The following is a 22,632-nucleotide window of genomic DNA, read 5'->3' as shown; positions in this document are numbered from 1 at the left end:
CATCAATCCCAGAATTCACAAGGCTCACACATAATCAGTCTCATTGAGAAGGAAGTAGAAATTATATTCGTACCAGCAACATTCTTCTACCAGTTACATCATCTCCTTTACATTAGTGCAATTTTTGCAACAGGATTTTGGTCACTGACATTTTTCTAATGATTAAGGTATCCAACTGATTCTATAACCTTTGATCATCACATATTTGAACCAATGTAATGGGTTAGCTTTAATCCCTACATTGCCAAGCTCTGCTGCTTAAAAAAAAAATCATGAAAAGGAAGAGTATTTTAACTGAACAGTAAAGCCTTGTGGACAGCCCAGGAACCCACCCATAAATTTCAACATTCCCAGACTGGTAGAGAAGCAGGAGAAAATAGAACATCTTACTACCCCACCTTAATTCCCAGGGATCCTGGCTTTAAAATATCAATACGTACTGCATGCATATAGACCAGTGCCATACAAGAAAACAGAAACTTTGCTTTTCGTCCCAGCTTTGCCTAACAGATATTTATTCATCTAAAATATTTTAATCTCATCTCACAACCCAGCTGCTTCCATTTATATTCAATAAAAAGTGCCTGTCTTCAGGCATGCAGTCTAAAACAGGTGTAGATATATCTGTTCCCCTCAGAAGTTTTTAGACTGCACGTCTCCTAATTCCTCACCACTACATGACTAGGGCTGATGGGAGCTGTTGTCCAAAACCACTTGCAAGTCCACAGCTAATCACCACCCTTTCAGCAGGACCAGTAGGAGGGCCCTGCATGGCAGCAAATTATATAAATTCAGCTTTGGCCCTCAGATCAAGCATTCAGTCAGGACACTCCTCTAGTAAAACTGTCACCATGGCAACCAAATCCTTATTTTGCAGCTAAGCAAGAGAACCTGCACAAGGTCCATGTCAAGCAGAGGTAAAATGCCACACCTTGAGAAGTATGAGGTTTTGCTGGATGCCATTCGTATTTCAAGGACGGTGGATAGACTGCTCATTATATACACACCCAAACAACCTGATGCGCATAATGTAACAGCCTTCTATAACAACCTGCTCCTTCCTGTTTGAGAAGTTATAACTGTTTTGGGGGTTCATTTGTTACCTTCTGGATGAGAGACAAAGTCTGAACGGATTCCTCTTGAAATAACCATTAGAATCATGCTAGCAATTGCATTTTTCACCTCCTTGAATCCCAAGCGGCTGGCATAAATCTTGATGGGCAAATTCAAGAGAGAGGGTGGTGACAGCAGTAAAAAAAAAAAAACATGAGAGTTGCCTGTGTTCATACAAACAAGCAACAATTAAATATTATCTGATAGGAGAAAGCCTGTGTTGGATTTTTCTAAAGTTTGCTGTCTTCCTAGCAAACTTATTCTTTGAATTTAATCTGATTCTATTTTTTAGCACTGGTGTTCTCACTATGGGAACAGTGCTCTATATATTTGCATTTTTGCCGAAATGTGCACTTTTGGGGGGGGGGGGAGGACTATGACTGATCAAAGCAGATAACAACAGAGGGTTCATTCAAAACAAGGAAGTAGAGGTAAAATAGTTGTCAGATATGTATCACAGCTGGCATTTGTGCCTGGTCACCATTCCATGTACAGCAACACAATGGCCAAGGAGTATTTTATATTTAGGCACACGTACACAAACACATGCCTCTGTGTGGTTTACAGAAGTTAAAAACATATAAGCAGTACAGCAGTGGAACCAGTTACCTTGAGAGGTGGTGAGTGCTCCAACACTGGAGGCATTCAAGAGAAACGTAGACAACCTACCTGGCAGATATCCTTTGATCTGTATTGATGACCAGGGGTTAGACTCAATGGCCTTATAGGCCCCTTTTGACATCATGATTCTATGATTTTTATGATAATAATAGTATATGAAATGAGCAATTAAAAAACTTTCAACAATGGCAGTCGGGCTAATGATAGAGACGGTCTGTTGAGGGCAGAAGGTTGTTTTCATGGGTTGCTGGAATAGCCTAGGCCACATGGCACCCACGTAACTCTGTTTTCCAATAGAGAAGAACAGCTCGGGGGACTTAGGAGGAATGGTTTGGGGGGGAGGGGGCTGCTATCATTTCCTCTCCCAATATCTGTGCTTTGAGTCAGACAGTACATTCTACTTGATTTTTAGAGCTGGCCCTCCTGACTAGGACAGAAAAAGAACTCCATCATTGACATCTCACTGCTCTAGAATCATAGAATAATTTACCTGGGAAAGACCCTGGCTGTGTAGAAAAACAGAGGAGAAAGCTTGTTATGGCCTGTTGCTAAGCACTTGGGCGTCCTAACTGACAACAGATTGAACTGCACATTGGAAGACAGCTACAGGGCAGACCACAATTCAAAAATGGGCAATTGTAACAGCTGCCTGTGGTTTTGTGCTGTCTCAACTATAGTCAAGTTTAAGATGCTGTCTGATGGTCAGTGCCTAGTGCTATTATTCTAGGCAGCTATTCCATCTTTCCGTCCTCGACAGATTTTCTGTGGTAGAAAAAGAGAAGAACCCATGAGAAAACACAACAGAAATACAAATGGAACATGACCACTTCTGTGCAAAAGCTGGTAGACATTGTAGGGTAATTGCACAAGAGCCTTGCCTGGAAGCATCCTAGGTCAGAGGAGCAAGAAAAGACCACATCAATTTGAGCATGCACACATGCTTGCCCTTGCAATGGTTTAAACCAAGGGTAGGAAACCTCTGGCCCTGGAGCTGAATCTGTCCTTTCCCAGATGGCCGCACTGTTTCCCCCATGACACTATTGTTTCATGGTTCCCAGCTGCAAAGAAACTGAAGAACTCGGGAGCATGGAACACAGAATTCATGTACTGAAAGCTTCTAGGCTTCCTTGTGGGCGCCTGAGAAGCTGGCAAATAAGAAAGAGGCCAGTATTGGCTATGAACAAAGGGACACTTCACATCTTCAAGTGACCTCCTGTTAATGAACACTTCAAGGAACTATTGAAAGAGCACAGACACTTCCATGCTTATCTTTTATCAGAGGGCATACCAAAGCAGCACCCAAAGAGATCTAACACTTGGACTTTAATTCTTGACTTGAAAAGCCAGTCTGCTTCCTTCCCTGGAGCCATGCAAATCACAGCTGCAGGGAAGGAAGAGCAGAAAAAGATGTATTTGTTTGGGGGAGACATAAAAGATTATTAAGGTGCTGATGATTGTACAGGTGTATAGTAGCTCATTTAAAGTATAAAAGGGTGGTTAGATAGTTAGATAGCCTAATTTGCCTCTAAGGATGATCTTTGTTCACATGACATTTGCCTGCTGTCCTACAAAATCATGCCAGGAAAGGATGCCAGGAAAGGACTTTTTGCACATTCCAGAACTATGCTACCACTATGCCAAGGTAGTCTAGGTAGTCTAGGTAAGCTTTTGCTGTTTTCTGGTGTGTTTTTCTTGAATTGCCTGAGTCTGTATCTATATTTTGCTATAAGTATCTTTTGCAACCTTTTGGAACTTTTCTCCTTTTAACTTTTCCCCCCACACCTTCTGTGAATAGAGCCAGCCTGTGTGGCCTTGGGCAAGCTGTACAGTTCCGGGGTGCCCCCAGAAGAAGGGAATGGGGAACTACTTCTGAGTCTTCTCTACCTGGAAAACCCTGAAAGGAGGTCGCCGTAAGTCAGAATGGACTTGATGGCACATGATCATTTATTATGATTATAAAATACTAAAATATTTTCAAGCAGCTGTTTGGATTTTTGTTTGAGTGAGTTTGTGGTACTAAAACCAGGTCTTGCCTTGGCAAGTGAGCATAATTTTGATGTTATGGTGGATATGGTAGCTGCTCTACCCCTGCAAGGGAGGTATCTTATGTCCAAGTGCCTAGCCTTTCAAACTTTCTTTTGATCTCCCTACAAACATGTGCATTACCGTAGTCATTTTTTGAGATTGCACCAGTGTGTGCATCAATGTTGTTTGGGACCTACGTCCAGATAGGGATGTTCTTACAAAGCTGGCATTTTTCTACTGCTCAAAACAATTTCTCCACTTCAGACATGGTTTGTCATCCACTGTCCAGCCACATTTTAAAGGCAGAATCCTCAACAAACTCTCACACTTTTTTGTTGTTTCGTTTTTATTAGCAACATATGACAGATTTTAGCAAGAAGCAAAAAGAAATTCAGACTATTCGTTTTTGGAACAGAAAGGCTGCAAGTGTTTCGATCTGCATGGAATCATATGTCAGTGCAACCTATCATTAGTCACAGGAGTCCTTGCACCAACCTCTCTGTGCTAAACCCACAAGCAGGATGTAAGCAGAAACCACCAATCTTTCACCCTCTCCATCAAGCAGCAGTTGCTTCTAAAGAGAGCAGAAGACAAGCGTTTTTTTCCTAACATCCCCTTGTTTCAAAAGAAGTCTGAAACCAAGTCTTGCTTCAGCTGAGATAAGCAAATAACAGCCAGACAATGTTTCAGGCTGAAAACACTTCATGAGAACAATTGCTTCATATACCACCACTCTATCATAAGAACTACAAACACTAGGAGCTGGTTCAGCTGTGCGTAGTCATCACTTGCTGAACGCAGCACGAATTGATAACTAAGCAGCACACTGCAAGCTCATATAGCAGTTACTGCTAGATCTTTCAACATTGTGGAAAACGATGTCAGCTCGGTGGGCTGGACCCACTGTTGTTATCCTGCCAGCATCCCTTGAACTGAGTTATTGTCATGGTGTCCCAACTAATGCAGGGATGGTAGTGGAGGGTTGCCAACTCTCCTCCCTTCACAGCCCGTCCTTTTCTGCTGTTCCAGAGGGCACTCAAAGCTTTGGAGAATAGTTTCAGGGGGCAGAGTTGAATTTCAAGGGCAGAAGAGATCTCTTCTGCCCACATTCACACAGAGAAAGAGCTTTGCTTAGACTGGAGGAGAACCCTTCTCTCCACAGTTGGCCTTTACTTGCTGGACCGAACCCAGAGGAAACAAGGGCTCTCGGCCAGTTAACAAAAACTTAGTTCGCAGTATGAATTTTAGCTGCTTGATCCATTATATTTGCCATGTGTTTTTCTACAAGTGAAACCACTTATTTTGAAGCAAACTTCTGCTGCTAGATAATGCACATTCATGTCTCAGGAGAACAACTTTGGAAGGGGGGGCATCTTCAGGTCCAGTTTGACCATGAAGCAGAGCGAGGTAATCCCCTTAGGTGGTAGCAGGCACAAGTGTGCAGTGAGGGAAGCCCCCCCCCCAGTTGTTTCTATTGCACTCCACAAGGGCTTCCCACAGTCACACTTCTTGCCTGAAGCCCCTTAAACTACCCTGATGCCTCAGGTGCACTGGAGGACACGCCTCACCACCTACTCTGAAAGAAAACTGAATTGCCAGTCCAGCGGGCTTCAGCCCATGGGACAGGTTTGGGATGGTGCCCTTTCGTCTTTCTCTTAGACAACAAAACATCTTAGACCAACGGTGGTCATATTTTTGGTATGACCAGGACAACATAAAGCATCTTCTTAAATAGAACCTGGCATGCACTGGTTTTATAAGCACTTTTAAAAAGAAAATATGATGACACCAATAAAAATCATTCACACAGTCAGTTGCCAGTTGTGGAGAATAAACAACGGAGGCAAAGGGAACGAAGCGCTCTTGTGTGTGTGTGTGTGTGTGTGTGTGTGTGTGTGTGTGTGTGTGTGTGTGTGTGAGAGAGAGAGAGAGAGAGAGAGAGAGAGAGAGAGAGAGAGAGAGAGAGAGAGAGAGATGGGCTTTCTGGCTTTTCCTATCAATTGGGATACAGCAGCTCAAGAAGGCAATAGTATCTGGAGACGTGCAATTCAGAAACACTGTTGGTCATTCTGCCCTTACCCCTTGCTCCTCATCTGGGAGGACAGGATTTGTGAAACCATAATCTGGCAATTTATGTAGCAACTGAACAATCATCTCTAAAGAAACAGAAACATGAAATGCATCTCTCTCTCTCTGTTACATGATTTTACATAAGAGGAACAAACAGGAAGACCTAGGACACTTGATGATGGCAAACCACACCTGCCATCCAAGGGCATTACCCAATGCTTGCAAGCCAGTCTGGCATACACTGAAGGAGAGGGATGAGGGGGGGGCAGTTTACACCAAAATGGTTTTCATTTTTGTTTTGATATAAAAATCAACAAAGATACAAAAGTGTCCACAACTCACAGTTGGACAGTGCCTGCATTAGGATCAATCAAAATGCCACCAAAGAATGTACAAGCTTTTGGTTTCTCCAGAACTCCTTATTGGGCTGGTGTGACAAGCGGTCCTGAGTACCCTGAACCTGTCAGAGGAGGATTATCGGTGGCAATCTTGAGATTTACGGCTCAAGGGGAACCTCCACCCCAGGGCTATAGCCCAGAAGATGTGTGCTTACGTTACTAGGTGGCTCAAGCCGAACTCCACCACTGTAGACAAGATAATTGAGTTGTTAGTGGTGGAGCAGTTAGTAACTACACTTTGCTCGGGGCCACGAAATTGGGTGAAACAGCTACACCCCATCTCCACAGAAGAGGCAGTCATTGCACTGGAGGCCTACTGGAGTGCAGAGGAGACGTGGAACCCAAGGGGAATTGTGTCCATCGACAAGGTTCCACCCAAGGAAAAGGCACCATGGCTTACACGACCCTCAGTGTCAGCGCAGACTCCAGGAGGGGTAACTGCAAGTAGCCCAATGACCCAATTCACCCAGATGGGCCCTTCTTCCTCTGGCCCAGGACGAGGAGCCCCACCCCGACCCACTAATCCAATAAAAGAAGGCAGCGCCCAGGGGTTTCCAAGTCGGGGCATGAAGAACACCACCTGCTACATGTGTGGCAAGGAGAGCCATCTGAAGAAGGACTGCCCATTAATGGTCTGCTCTTGGGCCAACACTTACATTGCGGCCAAGCAGTTAGGCAGCCACCCGAACTCGGAGTGGGAGGTGGACACTGAGGTGAATGGGAAACAAGTCAGGGCTTTGGTGGACACAGGTTGCAATGCTACCTCACTCCGACCTCAATTGGACTGGCCAAGGGATGGGATGGTCAAGATCCGTTGCATTCATGGGGATGTCAGACCCTATGCCACCACTCAGGTTTGGGTCACCATAGGAGGAGAAAGGAGGGGGCTCAGGGGTAAGCCTAGTACCCAACTTGTTGTGGCCTATGGTTCTAGGAAGAAATTGGAAAGGGGTAGAGTTGTTGCAAGACCTCAGGGTAGTTACCGCAGCTGCAGGGGAGATGGAGGATCTACCTGAGCTGGGAAATGTCTCACGAGCGAAGCTACGAGCTTGGTAGCAGGAGGACCCTCCCCTAGCTAGGGCTCTCTCAGAGGCCCATCCAGAGAAGGAAACGCCTGCCGGGGAATTAAGGTTTGAAATTAGGGATGGGTTGTTATACCACATAACTCCAGATCCTCCCTTCCCAGGTGCCAAGTTAGTGGTTCCCCAACGTCTACGCCAGTGGTAATTAACTTTGGGTTACTCAGGTGTTTTTGGACTGCAACTCCCAGAAGTCTTCACCACCAGCTATGCTGGCTGGGGTTTCTGGGAGTTGCAGTTCAAAAGCACCTGAGTAACCCAAGGTTAAGAACCACTGGTCTGCGCCACTTTGTTTTGAAGTTAGCACATGACCCACCCCTGGCAGGACATTTATCCACAGATAAAATGAGTGCCCGTATACGACAGAGACTTTTTTGGCTGGAATTGTATGCTGAGGTCAATTGGTACTGTAAATCTTGTCTGGTTTGCCAAAGGACCCAGGCTCGGCCCTGACCTGGGGGAGCCTTGATACCCCTATGTATATGGATAAACCTTTTGATTGCATAGCCTTGGATTTAGTGAGGCCTCTACCTAAGTCAGCTGGAGGCCACACCCATATTTTAGTGGTGACTGACTATGCCACCTGGTATCCAGAGGCTGTGGCCCTATGATCTACCCCAGCTGAATTATTAGCTAGGTACTTGATGGTGGTATTTTCCAGAGTAGGGTTCCCAAGTGCCATCTTGACAGATCAGGGTACTAATTTTCTTAGTCAAACGCTGCAGGAAATGTGGGCCCTGCTGGATATAAAACCCTTACGGACCTCAGTTTACTATCCCCAAGCAAATGGCCTGGTAGAAAGATTTAATAAGATCCTCAAGATGATGTTATGCAAGAGGGTGCACAATCATCCTAAGGAATGGCATAGGATGTTGGCCCCTCTGATGTTTGCCATACTGGAAGTACCTCAGGCTTCCACTGGATTCTCCCCCTTTGAGTTATTATACGACCGTCAACCTCGAGGGGTTCTCAATTTGGTCCGAGAACAATGGGAGTCTGGGGAGGACCTGGCACAGAGTATGGTTCAACAAGTCCTGGAAATGAGAGAGCACCTGAGGACAGCCTCAGAATTGGCACAGAGGTGTTTAAAGGAAGCCCAGGCCACTCAGAAGCAGCAATATGATAGCCAGATTCAACCCTGGGAATTTGTTCCTGGGCAGAAGGTACTCCTCCCTTCACAATGAGAGGCAGCTAAGCTCTTTGCCCAATGGCAGGGCCCCTACAAGGTGATAAGAAGGGTTGGACCTGTTGATTACGAGATCCAAATCCCAGACTGCTGCCGTCCCACAAAGATCTTTCATGTAAACCTTCTGAAAGAATGGTGGGACAGGGAGGCTCTCTATGGAGGCATCGAAGACCCTGAACTGGGACCCAAAGCTAAAACTGTTTCCTCTTCACTGGAGGACAGGTGGGACTTGGCAGAGGTATTAAGTCCTCAGAAGCAGCAACAATTAAGAGCCGTTGAACAACAGTTTGCCGATGTTCTATCTCACAGGCCGGGTCATACCAACTTGGTGGAACACCATATTGAGACTGACCCAGAGGTGGTGGTACGCTCAGCTGCTCAGACTTGGCCCCAACATCTAAGACAAGTCTTTATAGACAAGGTTAACTCCATGTTGGATATGGGAGTAATTGAGCCCTCCAACAGCCCTTGGCATAGCCACCCGGTCCTTGTTCCTAAGCCCGATGCCAACATCCAGTACTGTGTGGATTTCCAGCAGGTAAACATGGTGTCAAAATTTGATGCCTACCCCATGCCCCAGATGGATAAGCTGATAGAGAGGTTAGGGATGGCCACTTATCTTTTCTTCCTCAATCTCACCAAGGGATATTGGCAGATACCCCTCTGGGATGTGGACAAGGAAAAGACAGCTTTTGCCACCCCAATAGGGCTATACCAGTTCACATACATGCCCTTTGGTTTACACAGGGCAGCACCCACCTTCCAGTGACTAATACAGTGGTTCTTAACCTTTTTGAAAGAAACGCCCCCTTGAGCCACTGAGGAAGTTATCATCGCCCCCCTCCCTGTGGTGATGATATCTTATTTATTTATTTATTTATTTATTTATTTATTTATTTATTTATTTATTTATTTATTTATTTATTTAAGACACTTAAATCCAATGACCCCTGAAAACAAAATTAAATTCCAAGAAAATGAAATGCCCCCCAAAAAGTAACATTTAATGATTTAGTTGCAAGTGAATTTTAAGACACAAAAAGAAATATAAAAAGGGCATAAAAACAAATTCAGGAACTAAAAATGTCCAGACAAAAAGTCTGAAACTAAATTAAAATTGGAGGAAAATATATATTCATGCACACTGTAAAAAGGCTGCAGCCATCTTCACAGGTTTGGCTTGCTCCAGCGCCCCCCTACCGCCCCCTTCTGCTCCAGCGCCCCCACGCCGCCCCTTTTCGTTCTACCGCCCCCCTGAAAAATGAAATCGCCCCCTGGGGGGCATTATCGCCCACGTTAAGAACCTAGGGACTAATAGATTGGGTGTCAACCCCAGTGCAAGATTTCACGGCCGTATACATAGATGATATCATTATCTTTAGCCAGTCCTGGGAAGAACATTTCAGTCATTTGAGGGCAGTACTGGAGGAGTTAAAGAAAGCTGGGCTGACAGTAAACCCACGGAAATGTTAGTTGGTGCAAGCACAGGTGCCATATCTAGGCTTTGTGGTAGGGGGAGGAGAAATTCAACCCATGGGGGATAAAGTTACAAAGGTGTCCTCCTGGCCCCATCCAAGAACAAAACAAGAAGTGCAGCAATTCCTGGGCCTCGTGGGGTACTACAGGCAATTCATAAACCATTTTTCAGATACTGCTGCTTCCCTAACAGATCTCACACACAAAAGAGCCCCTAAAGCTGGTCCAATGCGGAACCCGGGAGCAGTGGACTTTTGAAGAATTAAAACAGAGACTTTGTGCAGCTCCTATCCAGTGGACCCGATTTCTCTTGACCTTTCATTTTACTTATGGTTGCCTCAGAACAAGGGCTTGGAGCTATTTTGGCCCAGCATTATGAGGATGGGGAGCACCCTGTTCTATTTCTCAGCCAGAAGTTATCACCCTGGGAGCAGAAGCACACTGCAATTGAGCAAGAGGCTCTGGCCATCAGGTGGGCTGCAGAGTCTCTATGGTATTCCTTATTAGGAGCACCCTTCTTGTTAGTCACTGACCACGCATCCCTACAGTGGCTCCAACAGATGAAGGATGTTAATCCCCAGCTCATGCGGTGGTACTTGGCCCTTCAACCATTTGCCTTCCGCATACAATATTGAAAAAGGCAACACCATGCTAACATGGACTATTTCTCTCAGCAGGGGCCATGGCTGAACAACCCGGCTGAGGGGACTGCCCACTTGAAGGGGGGGGACATGTGAGCCAACTACAGCCAGCTGGGGGGGAAGGAGCTAAGTGCCAGCATGGTCAGACCCCCTCAGCAATAGCAGAAGGGTTGTTGGCCTTGAAGGAAACACCTGAGGCAACATGGAGGCCCTAAACCCACCCCCAGAGAGACAGCTGCAGCTGAGGTAGATATAGAGGCGAGTGAGTGGAGGAACTGGACATTTGGGAGGACGCCTGGGAGTTTCTGTCACCTTCGGGGAAGAGAGAAATTAGTCTGCTGGGGGAGACACTGAAATGAGCTTCTAAGAGGCCTGCCTCTCCAGAGGACGGCCGGCTTATCTGAAGGCAAGTTGAAAGCTGAAAGACAGAAGCTCCCAGGGTCAGCCGGTGCTGGACAGCCTCCTCTGCTTGGTGGACGCCCTGCTGGGGGACTCGGCTGGCAAAGATTGTTTAACAACCTGGACCTTTCAGCCAAGAGGAGCTGCCATGGGAATGAACTCCCTTGGAGCGGGACACAATTTTCTCTCAGCCCTGGAAGGACCGGAAGGATAGAAAACTACCAGTTCCATCCCTGCTGCTTGGGGCTAGAGGTCCCATCCTGCAAAGGACTACAGAGGCACTGTTTTTATGTTCTTTGCTGAGTCTAATAAAGCTTAACTGATCACCAGTACATGCTGCCTCATCATGGATACAGCGGCTGGGGCTGCTCACAGACAGAGAGGGGAAAAAACTTTGTTGAACAAGTCCTACTCTCCAAGGTGGAGTGGGTACTACAATTCCCATCAGCCCTGGGCAGCATAATTAATGGTGAGGAACGCTAGAGGCTGCAGTACAACAAATATGGTGGTTCCCAAACTTGGGTCCCCAGATGTTCCTGGACTACAACTCCCAGAAGCCTTCACCACAAGTTGTGCTGGCCAGGATTTCTGGGAGTTGAACACCTGGGGACCCAAAGGTTGGAAAACGACTGCTCTAAACTCTGACCAGCAGCCACACTCTCCTTTTATCACCAAATGACACTGCTTCCAGAGTGCTCTCCCTCCCTAGGTAAAGGTTCCCCTTGACATTTTTAGTCCAGTCGTGTCTGAGTCTAGGGGGCCGTGCTCATCCCATTTTTCAAGCTGTAGAGCCAGCGCTTGTCCGAAGACAGTTTCCGTGGTCACGTGGCCAGCGCGACTAGGGAGCGCCGTTTTACCTATTTATCTACTCGCATTTACATGCTTTCAAACTGCTAGGTTGGCGAGGAGCTGGGACAAAGTGACGGGAGCTTACTCCGTCGCGTGGATTCGATCTTTCGACTGCTGGTCTTCTGACCCTGCAGCACAGAGGCTTCTATGGTTTAGCCCACAGCGCCTATTTTTCTTCTGTCTGTCCCTGAAACCTTGTACTTCCCTGCAACATGAAAATGGGAGGATGGGGAGAGACTGTAAACAGGTAACAGGAAGGTCAGCCAGTGGGATAATTAGCACAGGATTTGCTCGTACAGAGTAGGTCTCTCAATCCAAAGCAAAGCTCTTGGTTCCCACCACAGCAAATTTTGATCACCTGAAACAAATTTCAGCTCTCTCTCCAACCCTAGGAGTTTAGTAAAGGCTTAAAACTGTTAGAGCTGTAATTCCTAAGAGGACTGCTGTAATGCTGCTATGATGTCAGGTGAAGGGCTTTAAGCACTGAAATGCCAGGCTTTATCAGCTCTAGCACAGACACCTTCAATATTAACTGCAGGCAGGATGTGCAATTTACAAAGCCCACCTGAATCTTCCGATTTATGAGACTCTGGTGTCACATGGTTAGTGCACAAAGCCTCTTAGTGTGACATTTTTTTCTCTTTGATCAGAAGTTTTAAGACAAGGTTAAATCAAGGGATGTGCCAAAGACAGTGCTTATAAACACTTCTTATTTGCATAATTATGAAAATACATTTAGTTTACTGGAAGACAACACAGCCCTCCTTCAGGGTTCATTTTATAAGACAACAGATATAACTTCCATGCCAAAGTTTCAACACATTGCAGAAAAAAGACAAACGGAGCATTTCAATAGAGAACACATATTTTACTTAAATGCATAAAATTATTGCATAAAGACGCACTAGTGTCTGTACAAAGAAAGTATTCATCCAGGAAGATCCTCATGATTGTTTTAGTAACAGAAAAAGATTTGGAGTGTATCAGGGCTACAGATTAAACTGGCTAAGTTAAATCAAAATTAGCAGATAAACCAAGATAGCATAGAGTTAGTTTGATCTGGAAATAAGTTGTCCACTATGAAACCCATAACGTCACTTTGTAATACTTGGTATTATTAATGGAAAGAGATGTAAACCTACTCAGGTCTACTCACAATAAAACCACATAAATTCAATCTTAATTCTAGTGGCCTGATTTCTTCTTAAATTGTAGCTTGAAGAAAAGTGTTTTATTCAAGTACCATTTAAAGTACCATTTCAAATAATGAGAAAAAAGTTATATACAACCATTTACTTTAGAAAAGGTTTAGCAATTAAATCAACGCACTCTTCAAAGTTCAAAGAATAGGTTATGGATGCATGGTTTTATCGTCAAACTATTATTACATAAAAATAGTCTAAAGTGCCTATATCAAATTATTTTTCATGCATTACACTACCATAAATGACCCTCTACACCAGTGGTCCCCAACCTTGGGCTTCCAGATGTTCTTGGACTACAACTCCCAGAAGGCTTCACCATTGCCTCTGCTGGCCAGGATTTCTGGGAGTTGAAGTCCAAGAACATCTGGAGGCCCAAGGTTGGGGACCACTGCTCTACACCACATGTTGTAGTACAGAACCAAAGAGGCTTACTCAAGAATGCCCACAGGGGGAAAAAGGCAAAGCTGCAGAGTAGTATTTTTTGGACAAGTCACCCTTGTAGAACATACCACTACACAACAGGGGCTCTACTGGGGCTCATTAAAATAAGAAACCACGTATGATTAGGAATCGCCTCCCTTTACCTTCCCCTATGGAAATCCACCCATGGGCCTACTCTGTCATAGGCATCTCTCTATGTGAAAGGGCCAAATCTTTCTGCTTCCAAGCCAGATAGAGGATGATGGCTGCTGCTGCTGCTGCTCCTTCCTGCTCTGCTAATCCTGTTTTACAAGAAAAGGGGAAGGAACCAAGAGGTGCTCTTGAAAACCCTGCTTCGTCGTTTCGTTTTGCAGGACACCCATCCTCGGGCAGGGATCCTGGCTCTCCCTGCGCGGCTGCAGGACTCCCTTGAAAAGGGGGGGGGCGGAGGGGCGGGGGAGAGGTCCCATTAAATCCACTCGCCCTCTTCCCAAAGCCCCGCCGATTGGCTAAACCATCAGCCTGTGAGGCGAGGCTTCCCTGGTGGATTCTCGCCCGGAGGAGGCTGTAGAAATCTCGGAGCGGCTGAAGGGACCGATCCTGCGCGGCGCCCGAGCCAGCTGAGAGGGGCCCGGCTTTTCCAAAGGGAGGACGGGATGGCAGGCGGGGGGCGAGGAAGGAGAGACGCTGTCAAGGCGCGGATGGACGGGGAGCGCCGTTCCTGCCAAACGCCGTTTCCTCGCCCCCCCCCCGGACCCCACCGCCATCGCAGGCTACGAAGTCTCCCCGGAGGCGCTCGCCTCTCTCCTGCAGACCGAAGGAGGAGGCAGGTCTACGGTGGGTGGGTAGGTGGGGGGGCGGCATCGCCCCGTCAGGGGGGGGGTCAAGAAAGGCCAGGGCGCTCAACATAAAGACCCGGCGCATCCGAGCATCATCACAACCCAGCCACTGGCGTTCGACAGGCTCGTAGGTTTAAAAACCACGGGGCACAAAAGCCCTGCCGCGGGATGGCGGGGGGGGTGAGCCTTGATTGAGCAAAATCTCCTCTCCCCTCTTCCCGCCCCGGAGGTTGACAACTGCCTGATCCAGGAGAGGAAAGGGCGATTTGCAGCGCGCGGGGGGGGGGGGGGAAGCGGCGCAGAAATCATCCTCTCCCTCATCTCCTTCACCCCCCGGGATCGGCACAAAGGCGGCCCTCCCCTCCCCTCCCCTGCTTTCGGCCCCGATCCTGCCTCGCGCGCGTCTCCGGACCTGGTCGGTGAGCTTGAGGACGGCCATCCCCTCTGCTGGCGCTCATGCACCTCGCCTCGGCCCGCCGGTGTCAAGCCAAAACGGGGAGGGGGGGGGCAGGCTGAGCCCCGCAACCCGCAAGCCTGCGCCGCTGCTGCTGCTGTTGCTGTTGCTCGGTCGGGTCGGGAGGAGGAGGAGGAGAGCAGCCGGCCGGGGCTGAGCCAACCAGCCTGCTCGGATACAGGAAGTGCTGCTGGATGCGAGCACTGACATCACCCCCTTCACACGCACACGCACACACGCGGCGGCGGCGGCGGCGGCAACAACTCTGAAGCGTGCACGACGGCGCCCCCTACCGACCCCTTGCCTTCCCACCTCCGCCGGCTGAAAAGCGGCCGCTGCTGCCGCCCCCTGGCGCTCTCGGTCCCGTCGGGGAGGAGAGTTTCCTTTGTCTCGCTCGCTCGCTCGCTGGCTTTGCTGCCTCCCCCCCCCCTCCGCCGCCGCCTCCACCCCCCACCCACCCCCCGGGTCTGGCTTTGGTTGCCCATCTCCCCTTCAGCGCATGGACTGCTGCAATTGATCGGTTCATTAATTTTTTTTTAAAGCAATTCATTTTGAAATTACCCAAGGAGTTGCTTTTTAAAGTGGGGTCAGGCTGAGAACGAGCCCATTGGAATCAAAAGGGCTCCAGCATTATTTGAGTCCCACTGATGGCCATGGATTTGCTCTGTGACTGAATCAGAATATAACCCTCTATTGATAAAGCTCACACAGACACCCCCCAAAAAGGCCCAGCACTTTGATACTGATCATTTTTCTTTTTCTGAAATACAGTAAGTTCCACAAGGTTCTACAGACCGAAAAGCCACTTAGAGCTAATACTTTTGATGGCATGTAAAAATGGTGAATTAAAACATGGAATGGGTTGGATTGAATTGGATTTCCTGCCTGCAGAGCCAGGGCCTGGGAATTGGAAGGGGTCTAATGAAGCCATTGAGTCCAAATCAAAGTATACCTGACAGTTGTCCAATTTTTTTCTTGAATGCCTCCAGCAGAGCAGTTGATTGGGTTTGTGTGAGAGAGGTCTCCACACCACTGTCTTTTTTAAAAAAATTATTATTATTATTATTATTCACACAGAAATGCAAACAAAGCAAAGAAGACAAGAAAACAAAGAAAGAGAAAAAAAAGAAAAAAGGATTAACCCCTAAAACTAACTCCACCCCCTTTGGAGTCCAAGACTCCAGCTTCGTAAACCTATCTGCTCCCCCAATTTCATTTCCAGTATGTGCTAAGTAGATACACATATATCATAAACTTTGCCCTACACTCCTGTCTTCTTCTGGGCCCAAGAGTATATTAGTTCCCAGCTTTGTTTTACATAGTCTCTTGGTTGTTCCCGTTGTGCTTCTGATAAGAGTGTCCAGTTCTGCTATGTCCCATAACTTCTTTAACAGCTCTTCTATCGTCGGAACCTCTTCGCTTTTCCATTTTTGGGCCCAGAGTAGTCTAGCTGCTGTGAGTATATACATGAGACAATGCCTCAATTTATTATCATTTATTCCTGACATGACATTCAATAATGCCATTTCAGGTTTTATATCTAATTTCTGCTGGGTAATTTCTTTTGCTACATCCCATACCTATGTCCAGTAATTTTTGACCTTTTTGCATGTCCACCACATATGATAATAAGTTCCTGCATTCTTTTTACACTTCCAGCATATATTGCTGCTGCCCTCTGATATTTTTGGTAATCTTACAGGTGTGTAATGCCATCTATAAAACATTCTAAGGATATTTTCTCTAAGATTTGCTGGTTTCAGCATCTTCTAGCTTTCTTTCCACATCTTAGTCCAATCATCAAGATCCACACTGTATCCAAAATTTTTTGCCCATTTTACCATTGTCTTTCACCCTTTCATCCTCTAAATCATATTCTACTAAATATGTATACATTTTTTTATTATTCTTTCGTCCGTGTATATCCACAATCTATCCACTTGTATTTTACCCTCAAAGAAACCCACCATACTATCTTTTTTATATATTGATTCTAATTTTGCCACTGACCACCAATCAACAGCTATGCCCATTTTTTCAAGCTCTTGTTTGTCCTTTATCTTCTGCTCATTAGTTAACAGGTTTTCATATGTGGCCAGCATTCCTTTCTGGTTCAGGGTTTTTAATGTAAATGCTTCTATAGGTGCCACCCAAAATGGGATTTTCTCATAAGTTTGTGCTTGAAATTTTTGCCATACCATCCTTAGGGCCTTCCTGATAATGTGTTCTCCAAACTGTGAGTGCTCCCTAACACACCATTCTGTCTTTGTCGTTTCATGCTGTCAGCCAACCTGTAGCAGCCCTAACAGGGCTTTCAAGGTAAGCGAGATATTTAAGGAGTGGTTTTACCAGCTCCACTCCCCGTGAGTTTCCATGGCTGAGCGGGGATTTCAACAGAATCCTAATCCATCACCCTATCCACTATGTATGTATGTACGTATGTATGATGTGAACGTGTGTGTGTGTTTGTATGTATATGTATATGTATACATACAGAAATATACATGAAAACACACACACACACACATACACACACACACACACACACACATGTATACAAATACATGAACATACAAACACATATATATATGAGAAACCCCAAAGAGAGAATGGGGTAAGAGAATGCAGGCCACACTTCATACAACAATATTTTGTTACAGGTACTATTCGGTAATAAAATGCTGCCAGTCCACCACAGTATCCAGTACCTTCCCTCCCACCTTCAATGAACATGCCTGACAGAGATCAGGAGGAGTTTCTCCCTGCGTTGCTTAACTATCATATATATTTTAAATGGTTTACATTTTAAAAATAATTTTAAAATTATTTTGCCAAAATTCTGTTGTGTTAAGTTATAGATATCACCAGCAGGGAGCGACTTTTGGTAATCAAAGACTTCCTTCTCCTGTCCCACTCGTTGTCCAACTCATGGATAATCAATTTTATTGTGTATAAGATGTGGGATTCATGGGACAGAAGGAGGAAGTATTTATAGAAAATCTCCACCAGTGAATGACATTATGGGAAGGCAGTCGTTTTTGTTAATTAAGTGTCTCCTCCTTACATTCCTCCACTTCCATGGCTTCCACACCATGAAGCCGATTACTTTGTCAGTTGGACTACCCAGGGGACAGAAGGAAGAAGTGTTTAATTACTGAAAATCTACCCCTCATAACTTACACAACAGGAATTTGGCCTACATGTTTTGAACTATTGTCTTTTTGATCATGTGATAGAGAATATGAATATTCTCAATAAATAAATACAGTATATGCAAAAATCAATGCCAGTGCTTTCCATAGAACATGCTCCCAAGTAGGTGTTCCCACGATTCTATCATTAAGGCAACAGTTTCCTAGAAAACGTAAAGAGAACCTTCCTAATGTCATAGTCTGACATAAAGCTGGAAATAACTCAGTGTGTTCAAATCTGAAACAGCCTGACATAAAGCTGGAAATAACTCAGTGTGTTCAAATCTGAAATACAAATATTAAATAAAGTATTGATTTAATTTATTTTTAGATTTTATGTTTTTGCCAGTGTTTGTTCTTTCGAATATAAGTGCTGTGAAAAAAGTCAAGGTATAAATAATATCACTAGTTCTCCCTCCGTCTTTTAATTTATCCTCTCACACACAGCATTGTCCTTCTAATATACAGGATAAAATAATGTGTGCACATTACACACTCCGGCTATATCCTTCTGTACAAATCTCCATTCTGGCTTCATCAGAAAAAAATAACTAACAGAGATTTTAACTAATGAACTGAATGCTTGAGATTCCAGAGCTAGAGGCTGAAAGTCTAGACAGAAATATGTTACAACACAGATTTAAATCACATGCCCCCAAATGCATATGTACCATAAATGCCTACAGTTATTGTAGTTCACGAAAAGTATAATTACCACATCACAAATACATGTGTTTGGAAGCCGCAATGGCATCAGCTTATATGACAGTTGCCCTGGGCAGGACTCTGGATTGCAACAAGGAAGATGTCTTCAGTTATTTGGGCTATCATGACCCAACCCCTAAGAGGAAAGACTGAAAGAACTGGGCATGTTTAGCCTTGAGAAAGGGGAGATAGGATTGCACTTTTCAAATGCTTGAAAGGCTGTCATTCAGAGAAGGGGCAGGATCTGTTCTCGATCATCCCAGAGTGCAGGACACGCAACAATGGGCTCCAGTTAAAGGAAGCCAGATTTTGGTTGAATATCAGGAAAAAAACCTCCTAACTGTTAGAGCAGTATGACAGTGGAACCAGTTACCTCAGGAGTTGGTGAGTGCTCCAACACTGGAAGTATTCAGGAGAAATGTAGACAACCGCCTGGCAGATATCCTTTGAATTCATACATTGAGCAGGGGTTTGGACGTGATGGCCTTATAGGCCTCTTCCAACTTCATTAGTCTAAGATTCTATGATTATCATACCGGGGAGTAAGCCCCATTCAATGTAGTGGGACATATATTTGAGTAGACAGGCATGACAAGATTGCACTATTAGAGTCTAATTTGTAGGGCCTGTTTACATTGAACATTTGTTCTACTTTCCTGCCACCCATTACAGTAGTCCACCATGCACAGTACAAGATTGAAACTAGTATCAGCAGAGTCAAACTGGGACAAAAAAATTAGCTTTCTGGGCTTTTTTTAAAAAAATGATCCTAACTAGTGATGATTCCCGCCCCCTGCCACTCAAATTTGCTGCAATGCAACTCTGCTCTTGTGGACCCTGGTACTGCAATGACATATGCTGATCCTCACACTCTGGATGTGTGTCATTTGAAGGGTAGACAAATGGATAATTTAACTGGGTGAGTTTTGAACATTATACATGATGTAGAAAAGGAAAAAACAAAGGCAACCATTTTATCACTAGATATATTTAAGGCCTATGATTGTGTGGAATGGACAACATTAAAGCTGCTCATAAAGAGTTGGGGATTTGGTAGAAGATTTATAGGGGTTATAGATCAATTATATTCAGATAATACTTCAGAAGTAATAGTTAATGATGGTTTAACACAGCAGATTTTTCTGGACCGAGGTACAAGACAAGGCTGTCCACTTTCACCAACATTGTTTTGTATGATTATAGAACTGTTAACTAATGCAATAAGAAATGATCAATTAATTAAAGGATTAGGTAAAAATGATAGAAGTAAGATTAATTTATTTGCTGATGATTCATTATTAATTATTAAAAACCCATTAGAAAGTATGGATAAAATTAAAAATCATTTACAAAAATTTGGGGAAATAACAGGATTAACTATTAACTGGCAAAAAACACAAATAATGAAGTTTAATTACAATAAATATGAACAAGAAACATTCGTAAATAAATATGGTTTTAAAATGTGTAATTATATTAAATATTTAGGTATAAATATAGTTTAAGTGACTCAAAAATTAAAGGAGCAAAATTTTAACAAATTAAAAAGTGATATTAAAGATAAATTGCAGGAGTATTCAAAATTGAAACTATCGTGGTTTGGGGGAATCGCTATGATCTAAATGAAAATATTACGAAAAATTGCTTTTTTCTTCAGGATGCTCTCAATACAATTAGAAGAAGATTTTAAGTACTGGCAGGGATTAATAGATTTTGTAATCAAGGTAAAAACAAGAATAAATAAAATATACTGGTATAAGTCTCAAAAAATGGAGGTTTAGGTATTCCTAATATTAAAAAATTATTATATATTAAATCAACTAAGAGTTATTGGAGATATTACGTATAACAAAGGAAGTTAATTTGGTGGGATATGGAATCCTCAGAAATAAATGGGAATATTGAAAAATATTTGTTTAATGTAGTAAAAAGAAATACAATAAATCAGATGAACAACACTCTTTTAAGAAACATGTTAAATGTTTGAAACAGATATAAAAATAAGTTTAAATTAACTTAAGGAAGTTAATTTGGTGGGATATGGAATCCTCAAAAATAAATGGGAATATTGAAAAATATTTGTTTAATGTAGTAAAAAGAAATACAATAAATCAGATGAACAACACTCTTTTAAGAAACATGTTAAATGTTTGAAACAGATATAAAAATAAGTTATGTCCCTTTACTTCACCACTAAAATCAGTGACCGAAATAGAAAATTTCCCAGCAAACATGAAGGGTTTAGCTGATTTGTTTAAGAATAAAAAAGTTGCCAGATTGAAGGATTGATGATTAAAATGAGATCAAAGGATCAGATTATAGTTAAACTTCAAACTAATAAACTACCATGGTATAATTATATACAGTTAGATAGTTGGACAAATGAATGGTTGAAGACTAATGGCAAATGTAGAGAATGTACTAAGTATGAACAATTTCTATCATCACATGAAGACATGCAAAAAGATGCTTTAAGGGAGCAGTAAGTAGGAACGGATTATCCGGTTTTCAATGCATCTCTATGGGAAAACGCGTTTCACTTAATGATGTTTTCCCATAGCGATGTTTTTTTTGGAACCAATTAACCTCACTATGCGAGGCACCACTGTGTTAACAGTGTGGATGAGGCCATACATTGGATGCATGTAGTTTTGGTGCATATGGGGAAGCTCAGGGTGAAAAGTAACTTTTCTGGTCGGATTCTAGCAAGTGAAGTTTTCCATAACTGGACATCCTCCAGATGTTTTGAACTGATCTGACATCAATTCGTGCTGGTTGGGGGATGTTCAACACATCTGGAGGATGTTAGGTTGCAGAAAGCTGAACTAAAGCATCAGGAAGCGGAGCAGCTTTTCAACTTTTGCTATCATGTTAGGACCTTTGCAACCTTTTGAGAGGGTTGATCCTGAAAGAAGAGATATCCATGAAATTTTTTTTTCATTTTTATTCCTTTATTTTTATAAATACATTAAAAAACACATTTTGCCAGATTTGTTTCTATAATACAAAAAATATAGATAGGAAAGAGTTCATGGTTCTTGGTTTTCTTACTAATCAGTGTGATTATTAAAACTGAATAGTAGAAATCTGTGTATGCCTTCTCAATCACCAGTCCAGCTTATATATTCAAATATGGAGAAAGTTCAATTTTTGAACTATAATTTTCAGAATGCCTCTGGCAGCACGGCTACTTACTAGTTGTGCAAACTAACATATTCTCGGATGGTCCCTACTCGCACAAAATTAATGTTACAGGTTTGCAGTGAGTAAGTGCTTGCCACACACACAGGCTGTATCATAGAGCATAATCAAGTGATCTGAGAATCCTTCTATGAACGTGTTTAGAGCATTACTCTGTCCGTCTATGAATTAAAAAGGAAATCCAGAGACACACCCCAATAATGAGTTTCCATATTACAGATTGGAGAGAGATGCAGTGGGTCTTTTATAATCTCACATGTCTTCTTGTCTGCCTTGCTCACTCTGGCCTCTCTTAACTTCTAAAAGCTACTATTGGTGGGAAAAGAAAGTAATGCTATCTTGCTAATGCTAAAATATTAAAAGGGGAAGATTCTCTCCCTCTTCCATTCAGTATTTTAGCTAAAGAAGGAAATAAGTAATATGATCTAGAACTAGGAATGTAAATTCTTTACAGATGCCTAATAAGGATGTTTCTAAAAGAAAGTGCTTCGTACTGAGAGACTGTATCTCAAACAAACAAAAAAAGAAAATACACAGAGACCATTCCAGTATATTCTCCTTTGTTAGTTTCTTAATTACAGTATCTTTCTGAATAAAAAATATTTAAAGTGGAAGAAAAGCCAAAAATAGATCAGAAGACTGTCTAGTGTTTCTCCTGGCTGTATCATTTGTAAATTCCACTTTACATGTGAGCACAGACATCGGGGGCAACCTTAGAAGAGGAGCATATGCCAAGTGGCAGTTGGTAGCTTCTGCATAT

At 43.7% G+C, this 22,632-nt stretch overlaps 1 protein-coding gene across 12 annotated transcripts in view; it reads right to left on the bottom strand.

Moving 5' to 3' along the window:
• Nucleotides 1-14,956, bottom strand: part of ANKRD44 (ankyrin repeat domain 44) — a 184,958-nt gene extending 170,002 nt beyond the window's left edge. For all 12 annotated transcript variants that reach the window (XR_013538425.1, XM_072979325.2, XM_072979357.2 and 9 more), the window contains exon 1: nucleotides 14,734-14,956. Coding sequence is in view for 11 of the 12 variants with exons in the window: in XM_072979325.2 (XP_072835426.1) it covers nucleotides 14,734-14,760 (27 nt within the window). In the remaining variant the exon portion in view is untranslated. The remainder of the gene's footprint in view (nucleotides 1-14,733) is intronic.
• Nucleotides 14,957-22,632: the final 7,676 nt, after the last annotated feature.

This window comes from Pogona vitticeps, chromosome 1 (assembly GCF_051106095.1).
Source record: "Pogona vitticeps strain Pit_001003342236 chromosome 1, PviZW2.1, whole genome shotgun sequence".
NCBI classification, from domain to species: Eukaryota; Metazoa; Chordata; class Lepidosauria; order Squamata; family Agamidae; genus Pogona; species Pogona vitticeps.
Note: the sequence above shows the minus strand (reverse complement) of the source record. Positions and strands in the feature narration are given on the sequence as shown.